At 37.8% G+C, this 22,186-nt stretch overlaps 1 protein-coding gene across 1 annotated transcript in view; it reads right to left on the bottom strand.

Annotated features, from left to right (window-relative positions):
• pola1 (polymerase (DNA directed), alpha 1) overlaps positions 1 to 22,186 on the bottom strand; it is a 430,119-nt gene that overhangs the window by 369,840 nt on the left and 38,093 nt on the right. The window contains exons 13-19 of the mRNA XM_039745606.1: positions 14,946 to 15,020; positions 9,311 to 9,449; positions 6,288 to 6,442; positions 2,468 to 2,552; positions 1,285 to 1,346; positions 927 to 1,016; positions 449 to 565 (exon numbers count right to left, since the gene is read on the bottom strand). Of these exons, the coding sequence (XP_039601540.1) occupies positions 449 to 565; positions 927 to 1,016; positions 1,285 to 1,346; positions 2,468 to 2,552; positions 6,288 to 6,442; positions 9,311 to 9,449; positions 14,946 to 15,020 (723 nt within the window). The remainder of the gene's footprint in view (positions 1 to 448; positions 566 to 926; positions 1,017 to 1,284; positions 1,347 to 2,467; positions 2,553 to 6,287; positions 6,443 to 9,310; positions 9,450 to 14,945; positions 15,021 to 22,186) is intronic.

Raw genomic sequence — 22,186 nt, 5'->3', positions numbered from 1 at the left:
ATTTTATTCATCATCATGTTTTTGTCACATTGTTTTGTTGGATATTCTGCCTGTGCTGTATTTACACAATAGTGTGCCCTAGAAAAATAAACTGAGTTAAGGTCCATCCACTACTAACATACAGCATCCACTCACCTGTTCAACTATACATTGCCCAGTACTTCTCCCATTCTTGTTTCTCCGATACAGCCAGAATTGTCAGAAACTTTTATTACAAACATTAGCAGCATATATGCAACACACATTTTTAAACTTACCGTTTACAAAATAAAAAGTCAAGAAAAAATATCACATTTACACCAAAAGCAAAGACACTCAGGCTTAACATGTAATGTTTTCTTTTCTTCTGTTATAGAGCGGTAATTGAGTTCTGATTTAGAGAAAAAGACCAAATAATTAACCTAAACTCTCAATGTATACAAACAAACATTTGAAATACGTGACTTACCCCAAGTTTAGGCATAATGGATCTTCTTAAGCGGCCTATTTTAGACCAGTGGGGTACTTTGCAAGCAGTGATTCTCTGAAGAATAACTTCTAAATCAAAGCCATATATGTCATGGCCCTACATAAACCAAAAAAATAAAAGGGTATATATTAGAGATAGCATACTATGACCTGTTCCTTTTAATGAATGGCTAGTATACATCACCACTTGTCTGAAAACTAACAAATACATCAAGTCAGAATGGGTAAAAAATAAAGTGAAAAACAGACAAAACATTACACAACTCTAAGTATATTTGATGAGAGATCATTGTCCATGTATACATTTCTTATAACTATCAAATATATAAATATTCACAAACACATATGCCTATGTTCTGTTGCAGAACTTAAAACTACAGGAGTGTATTCTAATACAATAATCCACCAGAATTGCATTATTCAATAACACATGAACAAGTTAGATTTATGGTACTTACTACAATGACATCTGGGTCAATCTTGTGTATTTTTGCTAATAGCAGACCAAGCAATGTTCTTTCTGTTGCAGCAATCTCAATTTTAGCATTCTGAAATATGTAAAATGTGTAATTGAGAAATTGTAATATTATAAGTTCTTACCATATTACATGTATTCCAACATGTTGTGACTTTTTTTTAATCATTGACTGCAATATAAATTTAAAATTCCATAATATTGTGTTTTTTCTAGCCTTAATGACAATACATATCGAATGAGAGTTAAAAAAATAATTTTCACCAAAACATGAACAGATTTAACTCATGTAAGAATCTATTCACATAATCAAGCTTTAATAAAATATTTAAAAAACTGACCTTTTTTGCAACAGCATCCTTGAAATCATAAGGAAAGATACAGTCATTTGGCTTGCTGATCACTGGAAAGAATAATCAAGTTATTATTTCAATAATCTACACAAATAATATCTAAACATAAAGCAATAAAACTGCAAATTAAATAAGATTAAATCAACTTTATTAATCCCATGGGGAAATTCAAATGCATACAGTAGCAGAAACATAAAAAACAAAGATACAAAAACTCCAAACCACAGTAGACAATTAAAATATAAATGTTGCTCTCAATTGGTGTAGCAATATATAACAATGGCTTAGACTGATTGATTGATTGATTGGATTGATTAGATAGATAGATACTTTATTAATCTCAAGGGGAAATTCATATAATCCAGCAGCCGTATACTGATACAAAAAACAATATTAAATTAAATAGTAATAAAAATGCATGTAAAAGCAGACAATAACTTTGAGTAATGTTAGCATTTACTCCCCCGGGTGGAATTGAACAGTCGCATAGTGTGGGGGAGGAACGATCTCCTCAGTCTGTCAGTGGAGCAAGACAGTGACAAAAGTCTGTCACTGAAGCTACTCCTCTGCCTGGAAATGACACTGTTCAGTGGATGCAGTGGATTCTTCATGATTGACAGGAGTTTGCTTAATGCCCGTCGCTCTGCCACAGATGTTAAACTTTACTCCTACAATAGAGCCTGCCTTCTTAACAAGTATGTCCAGGCGTAAGGTGTTTCATCTTTATGCTGCCTCCCCAGTACACCACCGTGTAGAAGAGGGCACTTGCCAGAACCATCTGGTAGAACATCTGCAGCATCTTATTGCAGATGTTGAAGGACACCAACCTTCTAAGAAAGTATAGTCGGCTCTGACCTTTCTTACATAGAGCATCAGTATTGGCAATCCAGTCCAATTTGTCATCCAGCTGCACTCCCAGGTATTTATAGGTCTGTACCCTCTGCACACAGTCACCTCTGATGATCACAGGGTCCATGAGGGGCCTGGGCCTCCTAAAATCCACCACCAGCTCCTTGGTCTTGCTGGTGTTAAGGTCTAAGTGGTTTGAGTCGCACCATTTAACAAAGTCTTTGATTAGCTTCCTGTACTCCTCCTCCTGCCCACTCCTGATGCAGCCCACAATAGTAGTATCTATTTAATAGTGTTTAATAGCTATGTAAACTTAACTTACCACAGAAGTAGTTCTGAAAAGGAGGCTGAGGTGGTGCTTTATCCAGTGGAAATTTGTGATGAACAAGGGCTGCTAGAGACACAATCTATATAAATAAAAACAAGATTCTTATAATGAACGAAGTATGAATGCATTCTGCACACTAGTGAACTTTAAAAGCTTATTTGTGAAATGCATTATATGCTGCCTCAGCCAAAGATTAAAAAAAGATCACTTATGTTTGATCACTATAACACCTCAAACACATTTAGTAGGGCAAAATAACCAATATTCATCCATCCATTTTCTAAACCCGCATATCCAAGGCAGGGTCATTGGGAAGCTGGAGCCTATGGCTGACATATGTTCTTTTAATAGCTAAGGAGTAGCAATTAAAATATTAATTCAATCACAAATGTTCAATAATGTTTTCAATAGAATTTAAACTGTGCACACAAAAAGCACCAAGTAATAAATGTTTACATTTATTTTCCAACATCTATATATTATTTTTTCCAACTACAGATAATTAATATGATTTTAAACATACAAAAAAATAGAATCAAGAAATGTATTTTAATTAAAAACTGTCTATTCAGTAATGTCAAGCTAACAAATCTTCCACTGGTTTAAAAAAAAAAAAAAAAGAATCATACACTATTAGGCCCAAAGCAGCCACCTAACATGATCTGATGACAAATCAATCAATTAAAGAGTAGGAAGTGGCATTAAATGACTGACAAGTGTCAGGAATTATTTTTGTTTTGAGAGTACTGCATGCTAAATGGTGGTAAAATGTTCAAGATAACAGCACCCTGTTAACTATACTGAGAGTGAGAAAAACACAATATTAATACAGATTGTTTTATTGCAAACATATCAATAAATCATATGATAATCACACAATATAAAATTTGCCACATTGTTATTTTTTACTTACTCTGATGAAGGTCAACGAAACAAAATGCTGAGGAGGGTTGACCTAGCTACCCTATTCTTAAAAATGTCTTTTCAACACCTCTATAACATTCTTATGCTTGCCGAGCTATATTATCCCTGCAGCATGTCCTGGGTCTGAAGATGCATCATTTTCCGGTCAGTCATGCCATTGACTCCTCCCAATCTAAATAAGGAGCTGTTCTATTCCAAGGTCTTTCTGTAATGCTAACCTACTCATTCAATTTCTATACAGATGTACTACAAAATTATCATAAGCACATTATAAAACACAAGGCTACATGTTTTAGAAAATGCAGCAACACTTGAATTTCATAATGTAATATGAATGCTAACACAAGAAAAATGTGTACAAAAAATATTACACTGCATACCATCAAGTTCAATGACATATCTACCAGCTGAAGAAAGTAAGGTGTTGGCAGAAACCTGGATTTCTAGTTTTTAAATTGTTTAAATTCCAGAAACATAGAATTTATGAGCAATGTCGCACAACCCCTCACTGACAAACTAGCATTAAATACTTTTAGCTGACTAATTATTCAACAAAAGCGAGTCAAAAAACACTACTGGGCCTCCTCTATACAGATAGTATGGCAATACACCTTTATAATGCCTCACCGAGACCTCTTTAATTTATTTTATTATGTGTGAGTTTAAAGTTATATTTAAACACATTTTCTATCTAATGTAAGGAGCTAAAACTTTTCAGTACTCAATTGCATAAACAGTTGAGCAACTCCATGTGCTCATAAGCTTCCTGCTGTGCTTCATAGCATCTATTTAGTAGATTACGGCTCATTTGCAGCCCAACAGAAGTACGTCTCGCACAAGAACACATTATCTTTCTTGTAAAAAATGTGGAATTTAAAATGACATTGTAGTTTAATTACACAAACATGCAATGTGCACCGTTTGCATTTATGCAGTCTTTAATTGTGTAAGTAGTCAGTGACACTTTTCTGAAAAATTGTTTAAAAAAAGATCACATTAAATTTTCTTTTTAACTTTAAATATTTAATGTTTGTCTTTCATGTATATGGTTTAGAAATAACTGGAATACTTGCCAATTTAAAATTTAATGACATTTATAACATCTAATTTTACTACCTCAGTAAAAGTATGTTTTTTATCAATGTAAAAAACCAAAAAACTATTGACTGCATTTAAACTTCTTTACTTTTATTGTTTACAGAACTTCACTCTTTTTCACAAAAGACTGTACTACTTCAAGTATTTGCATTTAAAGACTAAAATTTATATTTGTTTCACAAATAAAGATTTTAATGTGTGCAGAATTGCAATTTATTTAAAGAGGTTTTGCAATTTATCCTTTATAACTCAAAGAATACACATATGGAACATGTTAATCACCCTCATACATATGCAATCATGATGACACAGAACTTCATTGACTGGTAGAGCAGCCTCCTACCTGATGCATCAAGACACCACACCCTGCATTCAAGAGTGTTAAAACTGATAGCACAAGATCATGCATGGCATTATAGTGCATTCCCTTGTATTCTGCTGTGTCAGGGAAAGGCACAAGGTGCCAGGTTATTAGCAAGTTGCTGCTACTATCTTGCCGATGTAATGACATGATTGCTGTTACAATGAATAGTACAGGCCATATGGAAAACTCAAGATTCAGCCAGTTACCTTACCAATAAAATCAGACACCGCAAACAGTACCATCGCATCTGTCAAAAGCTAAATGGATCATGGGCTGACCTAGGCCACTGAATCAAGACGTTTTCAATCTTATCTTAGCATCACATATGACTTGTTCATTAACAGAATATCATTGCTCATGGTTAACAAAAGCAGCTTCATTCTCGCTTAAAAAAGTCTGATAATATTAGTTATAAATATACATGTATTTGACTAAGATTTAAGTAAAACTAAATACTTACACCATAGTATTATTTACATATAAAATCAGTCAAGAAAAGGGCATGAGCTACCTACACTTACTGTGTACCCATATTAAACATAGCAAAATCGCCAGAAAAAAAAGTCAGAAAAAGTGCTACTAAAATCTTGCAGAAGGGGGGACTCTGTTTGTTGGGTCTAGGCAGGCAGACAGACAGACATATAACATCATTTAGTCTGTGGAAGCAAGAAAATTGCTTGTCATTAAAAAGGCAAAGATCTTATTGAAAACTAAATAAAGGCATGGACCCAACAATGATCAGGACACTGCAAGCTCACTGTGTACTTAAAGTATTTCAAAATTTATATAAAGAAAAAAATCATAACAACTTCATTCATATAGCATTCTACCTGTCTGAGAAATTATGCCTCTCAAAGTACTTCAAAAACAATTTCTCTTTCTGGCATAGTGACAAGATTTTAACTACATAGCTTTACTGATACTTAGTTTCATTCGCAAGTCAAGAGCTTTGCGGATTTTTTTTTCTTTGGATACATGTTTCTTTGTTGGGTATTTTGTTTTATCTGAAATCTCAGACTATCTACGCAAAAACACTCCAAGCAATTACTTGTTGTGAATCTCATTTCTCTCCAATGGGGAGTTACCATGCTGATATCAAAATGACAGTGCCCATTCAAGTGGAATGCACAGAATGATTGAAACAGATGAGAGACTAACTAATCGTGTTTAAACCTGAAACATATAAAGAAATTACAGTCTCAGCTCAAATGGAAATGTCACTCTAGTATCCACTCTTGTTGGAGGAAATTGCTGATTGAACCGATAGTTCCAAACAAGCAACCTGCTAGCCCCTCATGCACATAAATGACCAGGCAATCACACAAGTTACTTGCTTGATGTAAACAGAAAAGACAGTAGGTCATGAAAAGTGGAAATATTTGCAATAATAATTCAAGTCTATTGACAGGAACAGCATGATTTGCTTACCTCGTTTTGATGGGATTTTGCATTCTGCATAGTCTTCATGCTTAGGGAAAGAACAACTAAAGGAGGTGGTGCAAGGTCTTTTACTACAGTTACTAAATGACTCCTCACTGCAACAGCCTCCACTTTGCACCAGCTTACAGGCTGGCTGGACAGCTCTATTAAAAAAAAAGAAGAAGTGTGTCTATATGAATATAAAATACAAAATGGATTAAATAGTGCTAGATTACACAGATGCTTCGTTGATCCTAAGCCGAGTCTACATTGTCATAGGAAACTACTGTACACATATTAAAAGCAGCAAGATGTATATACACATTCATACAGATGAGAAAGAGGGAGAGAGACAGACATATATAAATTAGTCTCTCTACGCCGTATAGACAGACAAATGTGTGCATGTGTATTTTCATTTATAATACACAAATAACGTATACTGTATAAACACATTATGTTCTCATACACAAACACAAAACAGTAAAATAAACAAGACCACATTCTATTAAAATGTAAATATTAATAAGTCAAGTCAGAGGATATGGAGTAAATTCACACTGATGTACAGTATGTGAAAAAGACCTTCTGTAAAACTTCCTGGAACCCAATGGCATTGTGTGTAAGTTTAAGATGTTAAGTCTATTGCTCTCCCATCATCGCTGAAGAATCCTGATTACTCTCCACAACACTGATAACCTTCTTGATTAACTTGGTAGGTTTAGCTGGCATTTCTGCTTAAAATGTTCAGGTATTTCAGCAAAGAAAGCGAAATTCATTGAAAATCAGTGGAAAAGGAAAAACTGAACTAGGTATGAGTGGATTATATGGGTTCAATTGTCTTTTAATTTTCCCCAAGGACATCTGCCAACTACTTTGGGCATATTATTGTGGCCAAAAATGTGACAGGAGATGGTTAATACTGTTCTTCCTCAAGACCAATATCAATGCACCTTTTAAAAGGCACTGGAGAGCACCGTAAAATATGCTTATCGCATAGCACAGTACCATATAGCAACACATAACATATGACACTAGCAGTGATTTCTAAGGTTGCTAAGGTTTTGCTTCAAAATGTCACTGTAAGCTTTCTTTCGCACTCATCTGAGCAATATATCTGCCCATGAGAGAAGCAGTTTGAACATTTATGTCTAGCTGGAAAGTATGGACTAAAACAGTACTGCAACATAAAATTAGAAAGGGTAATTTAATGGGATAAGAAGAATCTGTGTTATACAGTAAATATAGATTCTTGTTTATCACATCATACAATAATCATGGCCACTCGCTCTGCTAAAGACTCATTCTGATTAAACTGCTTTTCACTTTCAATTAATCTGCTTTAAAATTGGCCCCACACATCATAAAGTTCAGACCCAATAACAGAAACCCAACAATATCAGATTCACCAAGTCCACCCCACGTCTGGACCAAGGTACCTTATTTGTTTTGCAATTTAGCAGGCAGGAAAATATACAGGTGGCTACTCCAAACCTTGCTATAGCTCTTGTGTGAGTTTGTGACAAGGTCTTCAACTTTTGTTAAACTAGCAGTTGAGGTGGTCTGTCAATTGAGTTTCTATATCCCTAAAATGAAAATCTGAGGATTGCCAGTTTCCACTCATACACCTTGACATAAACCATCTTCCAGACAGTTAACTGAAACAGAAAGCTTATTCTGATCTCATGAGTGAACTCTTTTAATCTATAAGAAAAGATTGGCAACAGAGTTTCTCAGTCGATGTCAATGCATTTTGTTAAATTCAGCGAAATTCCTAAACATTTCCACGATTTCACCAATTTCATGGCAAAGCAAACTCCACAAGTTTTGCAAATCACTAGTCTTAACCTAACATGAAAATTAGCAGTCCATATATTAAAATGCATCTACCGTATTACATGGCGAAAGCTTTGATTGTGCATATTCTTGGTGGGATTTACAATGATCAGGCTTCTTTAAATATCCAAAATGAAGAGCAGGAAGACAGAAGAATAAATCATATGGTAACTATGAAAGATGAAAACATTTAAAAGAAAAAGAAAAGCAAGGCCAATGTCTTGTCTTCTTACACATCTACTTGTTGCCAGTGCCTAGCAAATTAGTTTTACCATGATTGTAGAATGGAGAGAGTGATTACAGTTCTTCTTCTTCAAAAATTATTTTTATGGGGCATTGTAAATCTTTATTTTAATTATATTTTTATAGTAGTGCACATTTATGACTCATGATTCCTGACATTCATCTAATGCACTATTTAGAAAAGGTACACAGTCAAGTTAAACAAGCGATATCTTAAATATCGAGCCAAGAACAACAAATAGCATATTTGTTCACCTCTTGATTGAAAGAATTAATTCATTAATGTTAGGAATTAAATAAACTATAAATAGATAAGCATGCCATTTAATAAATGCTGTACATCTTCAAGTGTGAAGAATTATTATATGTAAATAGTACAGTATTACAGTAAGTTATAGTATATTATAGTAAGTAATGCTTAATTGTTAATATAGTTCCTAATATAATAATATCAAGCAGTGCAGAGTATTACTTCAAAAAGTAGTACTTAACATGTAAATTAAATTATGCTGATCAGCTTAAAAGTATCTTTAAATGTAATACTCAAAATCACTATACAAATATATGTTTATTTGGGAAAAGAAAAAGTTCTTAACTTATTAACTAAGTTAATACCAAAATAACGTCACAGCAAGGAGGGCTACACATCTCTCGCCACACATCTGCAGCTGGGGGCTACTACTGCTGTCACAATGGAAATTACTAAATGAAAACATTTGTGAGGCAGATACTCATTTGTGAATAGGCGAGTGAGTAGGACAAAAGCAACCCAGATCAGCAGCATTCCCAGGATACTTTATAAGTGCAATGCTACTATATGATTGGCCTACCTCTCTTGGTGAAGAGAAGGAGTATTCAAATAAAAGGCAACTCTCTTAGCATTCCTGCTCTTTGTGCACCAAAATAGAAATCTGAAGTCCAAAAAAAAAAAAAAAAAAAGAATTCAGGCTTACGTGGGGTTTTCACTTCCAGCCAAGACGGTCCTTTAAACTTTCTGCTCAGGAGTAAGTGTTCCAGCCCAGTTGTATTTGTTCCAAATACATGAGAAAATGTTTCCCCTTTAAGATCTTGGGGAAGTTGTGGTAATTCAGCCTGCAAAAGTATGTAGAGACACAAATAAACGTTTAGGTAAAAAAAGGGGAATCTCTGCTGAAATTTTAAGGAATCTTACTGGATAAAACAAAACATACTAAGAATTGAAAGCTTTTTCTTAGTTTACACCTGCATATCCAATTAGAACATCAGAACAATTATCACCAGAACTGGCCATTCGGACCACATGCTTGCCAATCTTGCTCATTTAGTGTGCAACCATGTCCCTGTCCCTGTGTCCCTGTTGAAAAATTCATTTTAAAATAACAACTGGGACCCACTGTACTATTTTTCTTCATAATTTTCAACACTTCAGTCATGTCACCTCTTACAGTAGTTTCCTTTTACTTAAACTAGCAATATTCAGCTCCTTAATATCAGCCTCTGCATTGCATTCTTACAATAAAAAAAAAACATCTTTTGGAAATACTGTAAATTTACTTTAAAATGAGGGTTATGAGAGATATGAAAGATTTTTAAGTTAAGAAGTCAAGCAGAAATTAACATAGAAAACATAATATCTGTAGTTTTCAGTAGCTATAGAAGCTTCTATCACATACTCCAAATAATCTGCTACATTATAATTTGACAGAAAAAGTTAAACTTACTATTTATTACAGCATGAAATGTGAAATGCTGACTCCGGCACCAGACCTTCTACGTACTTTAAGATGTAAATATAGTTTACTTTCATTTTTACTGCAAAAGCTTTTATTTATTTTTGACAAAATGATACTAAACTTTAACAGGGCTAGAATTTCAGGTTGGTTATATTAAGCCAGGGTGGCATAACAATAATAGCAATAATCAAAATTACCAATGGGGACAGTTATACAGCAGAATGGAGAAGGATTGCAGCAAAATGTTTAACAGTTTAAATGCTTTTAAATTAAAAATGGTACAATTTACATTTTAACAAACTACATTTTTTTAAAAGGTTCAAACATTTTACTAGTAGCCTAAAGAACATGGAGAAGTACAAGGTACTTTTATCCATTTAAACAGTGTCACTCTTCATTTAAACCGAACAATTACATTTAAACAAACATTCAACTGACAGAGGTAGCCTATAAATAACACATAAATAAGTAAAAGGCTACACATTGTAGCTGCTTATAAAAAAACAGCCACAAATGTAATGCCTTAGAGGAAAGCATTCTGGGTATTGTGTTTAAACTGTGACCACTAACTCTTCACACTTGAGAATTTAACAACTACATTTTTTAATGCTAACAAATAACAACATCATTCACCTTGCCTGGCTCTCCTTTATCATTTGGTTTGAAAACAGAATTAATCCAATGCACAGATATCACATTTGGCTTCACTCCTTTCTACTATCATTCTAACAAAAATTCACTAACATAGCAACTTTTCTCTGAGGAAGTTGTCCCAAAGGCACTGTAACCAAGGATAGAAAAAGCCCAATAATCACACTGAAGAACATTACTCAAAGACATCAGTTTTCAGGGCTTTTGAAAGCTTGTAGTGTATGGGGACATGTTTGTTGCAGCCGACTGATCAAATTACAGTGTCTGACACACTTATGGATTGGTTAGTGAGGTAACATTCATTACATACACGTATTTGTTCTTTATAACCCAGCACATTTTTGAAATGAAGATTTAAATTGCTACTGCTTGATTACATTTTACCAATGCAGGGTGCTAGGATCCATTTATATACATTTCTTTTTTATACAAAAGAGAACATTGCTTAGGAACAATTCAGATGTTTTCTTTAATAGTAGATGACATTTACATATACTCTTTGGCAGATATCTTTCCAATGTGTCTTACAACATTTGAGATACAATTGGTAACATTTCTTTGTTTTTTTTCAGCTGGAAAAGAGGCAGGTGAAGTGACTTGCTCATGACCACACAGTGTCAATAGTGGGATTTAAAACCACAACCACAGTTTTTGACATCAAAAGCCTTAACCACTATGCCAAACCTCCCTATGAAACACCAGACATGAGCAACAAGTAGCTCTTTACTTAACTACAGAATATGCACAACAATGTGATTTTTTTCTCTCATTTGAAAAAACTCAGATTGCAGACAGAGGGGCAGAAACTTTTGTACAAGACACGAGTGAAAAAAAAAATATGAAATGCGGGAATAATTCAGTTCAGAATCAAAAGGAGTGTACAACAAAAATTATGCAAGTGATTCATTTTATCTGGACAACAGGGAATTAAATTCCAACTAAACATGAGGGCAATTTTTGGTTTTCCAGAAACTCTGCTGTAAAACAAAGTAACCTTCATGAATTGCAGAAGAACACGTAGTGAAGTTCACCCAGCCACATTGAGTACAGTGGCTATCAATTCAAAGTGAAGTGACAGTAGTACACTAATCCCTGAAAGCCCCAAGAGATGTGCAAGAAAATATAGCTGTAGTTACTTTTCAAATCAAAGTTGTTTCCCAGTCATAGCATACAGTAAATCAATTTGCCATGGGGAAATGTGGGTTCTTAAGTACAGCATTTCTTTAATTTTAAAAATACGGGTTTGTTCTAGCACCTTACAATGGCATCTTTGGGGCAATGCTCTAAACCTGAAAACATTTTTGAAATATATTTGTCCATTTTCAAGCCAAGAATTTTCTCAAATATTGATCTGTATCTTCTCATAAATATTGTAAAACAGTATCTACTGTATGTCATTTTATGCAAAAACATTTTTGTGAGGTCCTGTGAACATATCCAAGCTCTTCACCTCATTGTATTTCTTGCTTTACCCCCATAACAAGATTCCCTGTAACTCATTTAACAAATGCTGCAATTGGTGATCTTTTTGAGATTTAGGGCACAGCCAGTGCTAAACGTTTCTATACTGTACAGTATGTGGGTTAGTTTTCAATGTATGTGTTTATATCATAGCAAATAAATAAAAACTGTTTTATAAAAAAAAAAATGTAAAATGGGGTGCATTTTTGATTACTACAGCTGAGGCAGTTTCAGTTCCCACACTGAAGCCTTAACATAGCAATATCACACATCAGTCTGGGTGCAGTCTTCCTATCTAAAATTAAGTGTATTTTTTAGCTAAATAATAAGCCAACAATGTATCAGCTGTGTTATTTTAATAGTCTCTGTTAGCTGTATGTAATGATGAGCTGTACTACTGAAGAATTAATCTTGAATATTTGGTTTTATTTTATATTCTTCTCTTGCATGACCAGTTTATTCAATGCTGTTTTTTGGGTTTTCTGTATGTGTGACATCATGCACTTACAGCTTCACTCTTACACACGATTAATAGATAGTGTTTGTTTGGCTTTAGGCTTATTGAGTAATATTGCTACACTGCAGCACTGCATTATGCAGGATGAAGTTCTGTTTGCTCTAGTCTGTTGCATATACATATTCTAAGGCATATCTATTGTGAATCAAAAAATACTGTGGCTTTTATTTTAATCCCAAATCATCCCCCTCTAAAAAAATATAATCCCACCCTATCTTAATTTGTTGTGGCACTAACCATTCCTTTGGGTAAGATTCTTCTCAGGATTTAGACAACTAGACAGAATTTAGACAACTAAGCTGTTGTTTTATACCCACTCAAACTACACACCTAGTCAGTTTTATTTGGCATCAGCAGTTCACCTAACCTGCAAGCCTTCCTTTGAAAAAAGTTAAAATTATACATTTCCAACTTCCTTATAGATGAGACTGAGAGATGACTCCTTTCTGATACAGTAACATACTCTTACTGTTATGTAGCCAAAAAACAGCAGCAGCTGCCCAAAAGTCTAACTAAAACTTCATCTAGTATAGTAATGAGCAACCAGAAACATGTTAAACCTGTTTCTTTTTGAAAGGTTTTGGAAATAAAGTCATAATTAATAATGTTAAAGTATACCATGGTCTCAACTGATATATATACACTTTACCTTATTTAGGTGGGGTATTCACTGAAAAGGAGATCCTTCCATTGTTAAATCAGTTTTAGTGTGTCATACAAATATGGATTCAGTACAAAAATCATGGAATCACCACATAAAGCAAACCTTAATTGCAGAACAAAGGGCTTTGTCATGAACAGTTTGATTGTAACACAACACTTAAAGTGAAAATTAAACAAAAACTGAAGAAAACCTACAAAAATAAAGAAAGACTGAGTTCCAGCAAAAAATGTGTGTGTACAGTATAAAGAGTCACTGATATTGCACAAAGACAATTAATGCGCTTAGTTTACAGGCAAGCTTTAACCAAATACAAGAACATAAAAATGATTAGCCACTAGATGGCAGTAACAAGATAAATCTATTTATGAGAATTAAAAAGTTAAGTTAAAAATTATGCAGTTTAATAATAAACACTTCCCCAGTACAATTTCACTCTCTCACAAATGCCCAACCTCCCCCACGCATATTCTACGTTTTAAAGAAAGGCCGTAGGTTTTGATCCAGTTTAAAAAAATGTATCTGATACCACGCTTAACTTCTATGGAGCTGTGGCTCTCACAAATGGCCTACTGAAATAGATGTGCTGAAACACCATAGCTTTGAAGAGGTCCACAGCAGATGCTGAGAGAGTGCCAAATATAATACATGCAACAGCGCCATGTAGCTTAGCCACGCAGCATGAAGAAATCACCTCTCAAAAATGGCATACATTTAACCAAAATGTGAAACATCTAACTTTGAAACCTCTTTATTAAATATCTGACAACTCTATTTCTCTCTGTAACCAGACATTCTAGCATATAAAAACCATGTTTAAACTGATCTTCTGCTCTGCCTTAATTTTGAAGCTTATCTTTAAATGTTTACAATATGAAAAGTGTCTTGTCTTATATTCATATCATTTTCTGGTTAAAGCGTTTTCTTTGTGTCTATATACATTTCTTCCCATTTCCCTCCTAGATTTTGCCTTTGGGCTAATAAAGTCTACCTAACCTAACCTATGCTGCCAAAGACATGCATTTCAGTTTAATAAGCAATGATAAACTGTTGTAATTTTAGATTTGTGTACAAGAGGGCTTAGTGTACCCTGTCCCCTCTTAATAGTTCTGCTAAACTGGATTAAGCTTGTCTGACAATATGTGCATGTTTGTGTTTTACGTCTTGGTCAAAAGAAATGTATTACCCAGCAAGGGTTTACATTTGGTGTAAATTATGTATTTTCTGTTAATTCGTCCCTTGACTGACATTAAATAAAAAAAAAAAATAAAAAAAAAAAAAGTTTTTTCCCGTTGCTCAGCTAGATTTCCCACTTTGAACAATCTAAGAAGCATTCAAATGCTTATAATAAGCACACACAAGTTAAAAACTCTTTAAATTTAAAAACACAATGCCACCAAAAAAAAAAAAAAAAAAGAAAAAAGTTAGACCCAAGAAAATTAAACAAAAAACTCATTTTTGGCTGTAACACATATAGAGCACATAAGAAAAATTTAAGATTTTTAAATCACCCAGTTGATAGCATTAGAATATATATTTAGGGATAATAGACAGTAATTATAATTACTTTTGATATAATTACTTACAGAGTATCTCACTTCTAAGTACTCAGATTTTGCAGGAACATCAGGAATTTCAAAAGCATAGTTCTTCTCAACTTTCTGAGGAAAAAATAAACAGAATAATGAAACAAAATAAATTCAATTCAATCTTATCAATGACATTATGTTTCTGAATCATTCATCTTGTCTAAAAAAATGGGTGCCAATTCACTGCAATTTAATAAAGAGTAGGAACTGAAACTGAATAAATAACATGTTGTTTAAATAATGTAAACAAAACATAACATACAACTGAATGTATACATTGGACACTTGGGAGAAATACCATAACTATTTTAAGTTTATAAAACCTAACATGTTAATTGGGTGTAACACACGTGCACATGGGAGGCAGCTGAAAGGCCTGAACAAGAGCAATTCCACGAGCCTATGGAGGAGGACCCTCCCAGTTCCGCCCTAGATGACATAATTTCCTTTGCTGGCCTTCAAAGCCGCCATCTATAACATCAGTTCTGTCTTGAACTCCGATCTGTACCATAATTCATAACCTTTCACAGCCAGGGAACAATATATGTATGGATGCCCCAAACCTTTGTATGATTCATTGGTCAACTTTGTGTGACACTGGCGTATCCAGCAGGATGGAGGATTCCCTCAAGTATCAGGACCTTGACCTAAAGCACATCCATGTGAGGAAGTACCATGGCTGAGTTTTCGAGTAGGGGTGCATCCCGCAGTTTGGAAAGACCCAGTGCAGGCTCCACTCCCAAAACACTTGACCGGGCAAAATAAGCAAAATGGGGAGTGCAAGGGAGGGGCTCAAAAGATTGGGCTGGTCCAGCTGGGGAAGGCAAAAGGGGCTTATTATGCTTTCTTGAAGGAGAATGTCCTCCTCCCCACTAAGGCAGAGCCCTTAGCGAAACATGGGGATGCCCCAGACTGGCAAGTAAAGAAAGTGAAAGGGTGGAGATTTGATCCTGAGCGGCCAACCTACCAACAGGGTTTCACCCTGTGGGAAGAAGTAGGGGCAATGGCTAAGGCCGTGGGACAACCATGCCCTACAAATAGTGAAACAGGTGGCTTGCTACCTGTTCCTAACTCAGCTTCCAAAACGGCTTCACCCAGCCGGTCTAGGGACAACAATTTACAAATATGGTCAAGCTCAAAGAAAAATATAGGACAGCCTCACAATCTGGGAGGGCAGAACCATCCCTTACTCAAACGTTTTGGATTACATCCCAAAATTTCAGCCCCTCTATTGCAAACCGGAGCCTGTGCCGAGGTCCTCCGATTTGCGGGGGAACAGTTTGGGGACAAGGAGGAATGCAGGAGGAGTGGGATAAAGGGTTGGAGTGCACCGATTAACTTTTTGGCGATTCCTCATACAAGAGTGGCGATTTTAAATGGGTATAACACTGAGGCATGTTCGAATTCTGCTATATCGGGTAGTGGAGCATGAGGGGGAGATGTGGAAGCTGCTGCTAGTTCCATGAACCTTCCTGCAACAGGTTTATGAATTAGCACATGATCATCTCCTAGGAGGCCATTTGGGCACCAAGAAAACTTTGGAGAGGATTCAACTCTGGTTTGATTTGGCCGGGACTTAATGGGGAGGTTCGTCGCTTTTGTACTTCCTGCCCAGAGTGCCAATTGTGACAAATTCCGAGGAGGGACCGTGCTCCTCTCATTCCCATTCCCCTGATTAATGTCCTGTTTGAAAGAATTGGGGTTGACTTAGTAGGACCCCTAGAGCCCTCAGCCCGAGAACAGAAATATATTCTGGTCCTCGTAGATTATGCTACCAGATATCCGGAAGCTGTTCCCTTGTGCTCAGCTACATCCAAAGCCATTACACAGGAATTGGTAGAGGTCTTTGCACAAGCCTGCATCCCTAAAGAAGTCCTGACAGACCAAGGGACGCCCCTCACCTTAGAGGGAAATTCAGGGAAACTGCCAAATTACTGAAAATCAAGCATCTAAAAACTGTGGTTTATCATCCTCATACCAACAGTCTCAGAGAGGTTTAATCAGACTCTCAAACAGATCCTTCCAACCAGGCTGACCACCTAGCGAAGTAACTGGGATCAGCTCCTCCACCTTGTTCGTCTTTGCATATCAAGAAGTCCCACAAGCCTCTACGCGGTTCTCACCATTTGAATTATTGTGCGGAAGACAACCCCAGGACATATTAGATATTTTAAAAGAAGGGTGGGAAGAAGAAGCCCTTCACTCCACAAACATATTACAATATATCATGCAATTAACAGATAGATTTTGAAAATTTCATCCCATCCTAAAACGTCACATGGAAGAGGCTCAAGCAGAACAGGCCCAATACTATGACTGAGGCACATCTCTCTGAGAATTCCACCCGGGGGATCGATTCATGGTCCTAGTTCCTACCTACCATTCTAAATTACTTGCCCATTGGCAAGGTCCAGATGAAGTTATGGAGGGGAAAAGACTCGTCAATTATTTGGTAATCCAATCGTCGACCAAGTGAGTGGGTCTATCCTGTAAATCTGCTGAAGCCATGGAAGGACAGGGATCCCGATCCCTCCTACAGCCAGCCCCGCTCACTCTTTGCTCTCAGGAAGAACCTTAACTCCGGTGCCGATTTAAATCCCAGACAGCGGCAGGAGTTAGAATCAGTTATCCTGTCCATCCCGGAGGTAGTGAGTGAAAAGCCCAAAAGGACCTCTCTGATTGTGCATGATATTGTGACAGAACCCGGGGTTATAGTTCGAGAACTCCCCTATTGTCTTTCAGAGGCAAAAGGAGCTGAAGTGGAATTTGACATCAAGCGTATGTTACAATTAGAAGTAACAGAGGAAAGTTCTAGTCTTAGTCAGTAAGCCATATTGAAGTTGGAGGTTTTGCAATGACTTCCATCGACTTAAACAAGTCTCCTAGTTTGATGCCTATGAGATGCCATGAGTGGACAACCTCCTCGAGAGACTTGGTTGGGCTAGATACTTGACATGACAAAGGGGTATTGGCAGGTTTTTTTTTTTTTTTTTTTTTTTAAACAGCCCCCGCGAAGGTTAAGACTGTGTTTAGTACCTCTAGTGGGCACTGACAGCATTGTGTCCTTCCATTTGGTTAGGACCAAGGGCCCCTGCAACTTTCCAATGTCTGGTGGATAAAGTGCTTCGACCTCATAACTCATATAGTGTTGCCTATGACATTGATATCTATTCCAGCACATGGAAGGAACTCGTACAGCATGTCCGAGCGGCATTGCGAACATTTGGCGAGGCCAGGCTTCAGATTAATCCCAAAAATGCTTCTTTGGATTAAACAAAGCCAAATATTTAGGCTACCTAGTGGGTCGGGGTACCATGAAGCCAGTGTTTTAAAATACAAGCCACTTTAAAATGGCCCTGTCCACAAACCAAGCGGCATGTCCAAGCCTTTGTCGGGTTAGCGCCGCCGTGAGTAGCAGCCTTTCCAGCAGCTCCGTATACGACTTTATCTTTCTACCTTTTTCACTATCTCTCTGATCACTTCTACCACTTTCTTTTATGTGGACTCGTTTTCCTGGACACTTTTTACTATTTGGACATGGATTATTAAACGCCAAGACTAGTCTATTCAGGTAGTCAACTTTTAGCGCGAAGAACAAAGGCCCATGCCGGTGTGGTTCCCTATTTACCTAATGAGGTAAGGAGGTATCACGGCAGCCGAGACGGAGCCAAACGGCTAGCAAGGAAGTGGCGATACAAGCCTTCGGTGCCTTCTGTGATTCCCGGAAATGTGAACTCACTACCAAATAAGATCAACAAGCTGGCTACACTGGTGAAATATGTCAGGACCTACAGAGAATGCAGTTTGTTGTGTTTTGGTGAAACATGGCTAACGACTAGCATTCCAGATGCTACCGTGGAGCTACCCGGGTTTAGCACAGTTAGAGCAGACAGAGACGCAAATACCTGCAGGAAGTGTAAAGGAGGAGGACTTGCTCTATGTGAATACAAGATGGTGCAACCCTGGCCATGTAAATGTCAAAATCTCCACTTGCTGCAGGGACATCGAACTGTTGGCGATAAGTCTGCGTCTGTACTACTTGCCCAGAGACTTTGGACATGTCATTGTTGTTATTGTTTACATCCCGCCACGTAGCCGTGTAGATAGCGTGTGACATCAGCAGCCTGAGGCATTTGTGCTAATCTCTGGAGATTTTAACCATGTGACGCTGGACAAAACATTAACTGCCTTCTCCCAGTATGTGGATTGTAACACCCGGGGAAATAGGATTATTGACCTACTGTATTCAAACGTTAAAGACGCATACAGCGCCAACCCTGCTGCCTTCACTTGGGAAAGCTGATCATAACCTGGTTCTGCTTCAACCTCACTATAAACCAAGAGTGAGTGAGCTACATACAACCACATGCTCATTCAGGAAGTGGTCTCCGGAGGCAGAGCAGGCATTGAGAGATTGCTTTGGAACTATGGACTGGGATATCCTGCAGGGGACACATAATGAGAACGTTGAGGAAGTTGTTGACTACACTACTGATTACATCAACTTCTGTATGGACATTGTAGTTCCAGTAAGAACAGTACGCTGCTATGCTAACAACAAGCCATGGATTACACGTGACATCAAGGGCCTTTTGAACCAGAAGAAAAATGCTTTTAAATGCAGTGATCAGCATGAGTTTAAGGGCGAGCAAAAGGAACTCTGAGTCCAGCTCAGGGCGGCGAAAGAGCAGTACAGGAGAAAACTGGAGCAAAAGTTGCAGAAAAACAGCATGAAGGAAGTGTGGAATGGGATGAAGATCCTCACTGGCTGCAGCTCAAAGCGGGGTGCCTCCATCGAGAGAGACGTGGAGAGAGAAAACCTGATGAACAACTTCTTTAACAGGTTTGACCACATTAACCCGCTCTCACCTCAGAGTACTGCATCCTCCACCCATCCTTCTGCTGATACCAGCATAGGAGAAAGTTTCCCCCTACCCACAATTACACAGTTACAAAGGTATCATGTCCTGGTGAGCTGAATGACTTCAGGCCTGTCGCCCTGACGTCACATGTGATGAAGACCACGGACCGGTTGCTGCTTCATCACCTGAGGCCACAGGTCCGCCACGCCCTCAACCTTCTGCAGTTCGCATGCCAGGAGAAGGTGGGAGCGGAGGGTGCCATCATATATATGCTACACCAATCCCTCTCCCACTTGGACAGAGGCAGTGGTGCAGTAAGAATTATGTTTCTGGACTTCTCCAGCACCTGCAGCATCATCCAACCTCTGCTCCTTAGGGACAAGCTGACAGAGATGGGAGTAGTTTCATACCTGGTGGCATGGATCGTGAACTCTCTTACAGACAGACCTCAGTATGTACATCTTGGGAACTGCAGGTCTGACATTGTGGTCAGCAGCACAGGAGCACCGCAGGGAATTGTGCTTTTTCCCGTCCTGTTCAGCCTATATACATTGGACTTCCAATACAACTCTTGAGTCCTGCCACGTGCAAAATTTTGCTGACAACACTGCTATCGTGGGCTGCATCAGGAGTGGGCAGAAGGAGGAGTATAGGAACCTAATCAAGGACTTCGTTAAATGGTGCGACTCAAACCACCTATAACTGAACACCAGCCAAACCAAAGAGCTGGTGGTGGAGGAGGCCCAGGCCCCTCATGGACCCCATGATCATCAGAGGTGACTGTGTGCAGAGAGTGCAGACCTATTAGTACCTGGGAGTGCAGCTGGATGAAAATTGGACTGCACTGCCAATACTGATGCTCTGTGCAAGAGGGCAAAGCCAACTATACCTCCTTAAGAGGCTGATGTTCTTCAACATCTGCAATAAGATGCTGCAAATGTTCTATCCGAGGGTTGTGGCTAGCGCCCTCTTCTACGTAGTGGTGTGCTGGGGAGGCAGCATAAAGAAGAGGGATGCCTCACCCCTGGACAAACTTGTGAGGAAGGTAGGCTCGATTGTAGGCATGGAGCTGGCTCCTGTCAATCATAAAGAATCCACTGCATCCACTGAACAGTATCATCTCCAGACAGAGGTGCAGCTTCAGTGACAGACTTTTCTCTGCCTTGTATTCTCCTGACAGATGCTTTGGACACAGGCCTGGGAGCTGTGCCGAGTCAGAACATCGATAGTGATGTTATGTTACCGATTTGGAAACCGTTGAAGTGTGAAATCAGGTATGCGGCGGTGGAGGAGTGGGAGGCTTTAGCAATCAAATGGGCGATTGCACAGCTGGGGTACTACTTCTTTGGTCGGGAGTACACCCTTGTCACAGATCATGCACCGTTACAGTGGATGGCCTTGCACAAGAAGTAGAATCCACAAGTCACCAAGTAGTTTCTTGAACTACAGCCTTACAGGTTTTTGCTCGTTCATTGTCAAGGTTCTCTTCACAGACAGACAGACTAAGGCTAGGCAAGTTAATGTGTTATAGCATTAATGCATTAATTAACGGCGACAATTTTATCGAGTGTTAAGTTTTTTTATTATTATTATTTTGAAAGCCTCAGTCTCGCTAGTGCTCTATAGAGATCAGTGATCTTCTTGTTACAGTAATTTTCAATACGCTTTTGCTAGAAGTTAGCTTTGTTGATTTGACCTCGATTCCTTGTGTGTGCATGAGTAGCAAAGAGCAAACAGCTTCTAAATTGGCATGTGGAGAGATACTAAAGTGAATGCTCAAAGCAAAACATTTTTCATATTATCACTGAAATGGACTTTGATTTGTCGGACTCTAAATTTGATGCAAGTGATCTGGAGATATAGATCGAAAACAAAAGTGAGGTACCAGCATCAGCTGATTCCCCAGCTGATCGTGGTGCCGAACACGTTCGTGTAGCTGATGCACCTATGGCAACGTTTGCCTGGGAGGACAGAAAGGAGGTACAAACCATATTGCGTCTCACTGCAATTGCCACACCCGTGCACCTGTTTTACAAAGACAGCCAGCCCACCATGCATTCCTACTGGCTGTCGAGCCGCTACATACTGCAAACAAGCGCCGACAGCAGGCACAACAGATAGCAGCAAACTTATGTTGATTTATGTGTGAAACCATTGCTTTGTGCGCTTCTCAGAAAACTGAGTTTTTTGGAAAACATATTAGCCCTCAAAGAGTTGCTACTGAACATAGACTGTTTATGCTGCTCCCTGATAAAAGAAAATGTTTCTGCTGGTATCTGTTCAGATAAAAAAAGAAAACAGATTTAGAAATGTTAACTTGATCATGGCTCTGGACTCTGAGGGTAACTTGTTTTACTATAGCAAACTAGATAAAAT

This window comes from Polypterus senegalus, chromosome 2 (genome assembly GCF_016835505.1).
Source record: "Polypterus senegalus isolate Bchr_013 chromosome 2, ASM1683550v1, whole genome shotgun sequence".
Classification (NCBI taxonomy): domain Eukaryota; kingdom Metazoa; phylum Chordata; class Cladistia; order Polypteriformes; family Polypteridae; genus Polypterus; species Polypterus senegalus.
The sequence above is the reverse complement of the archived record's forward strand: the minus strand, read 5'-3'. Positions and strand labels throughout refer to the sequence as shown.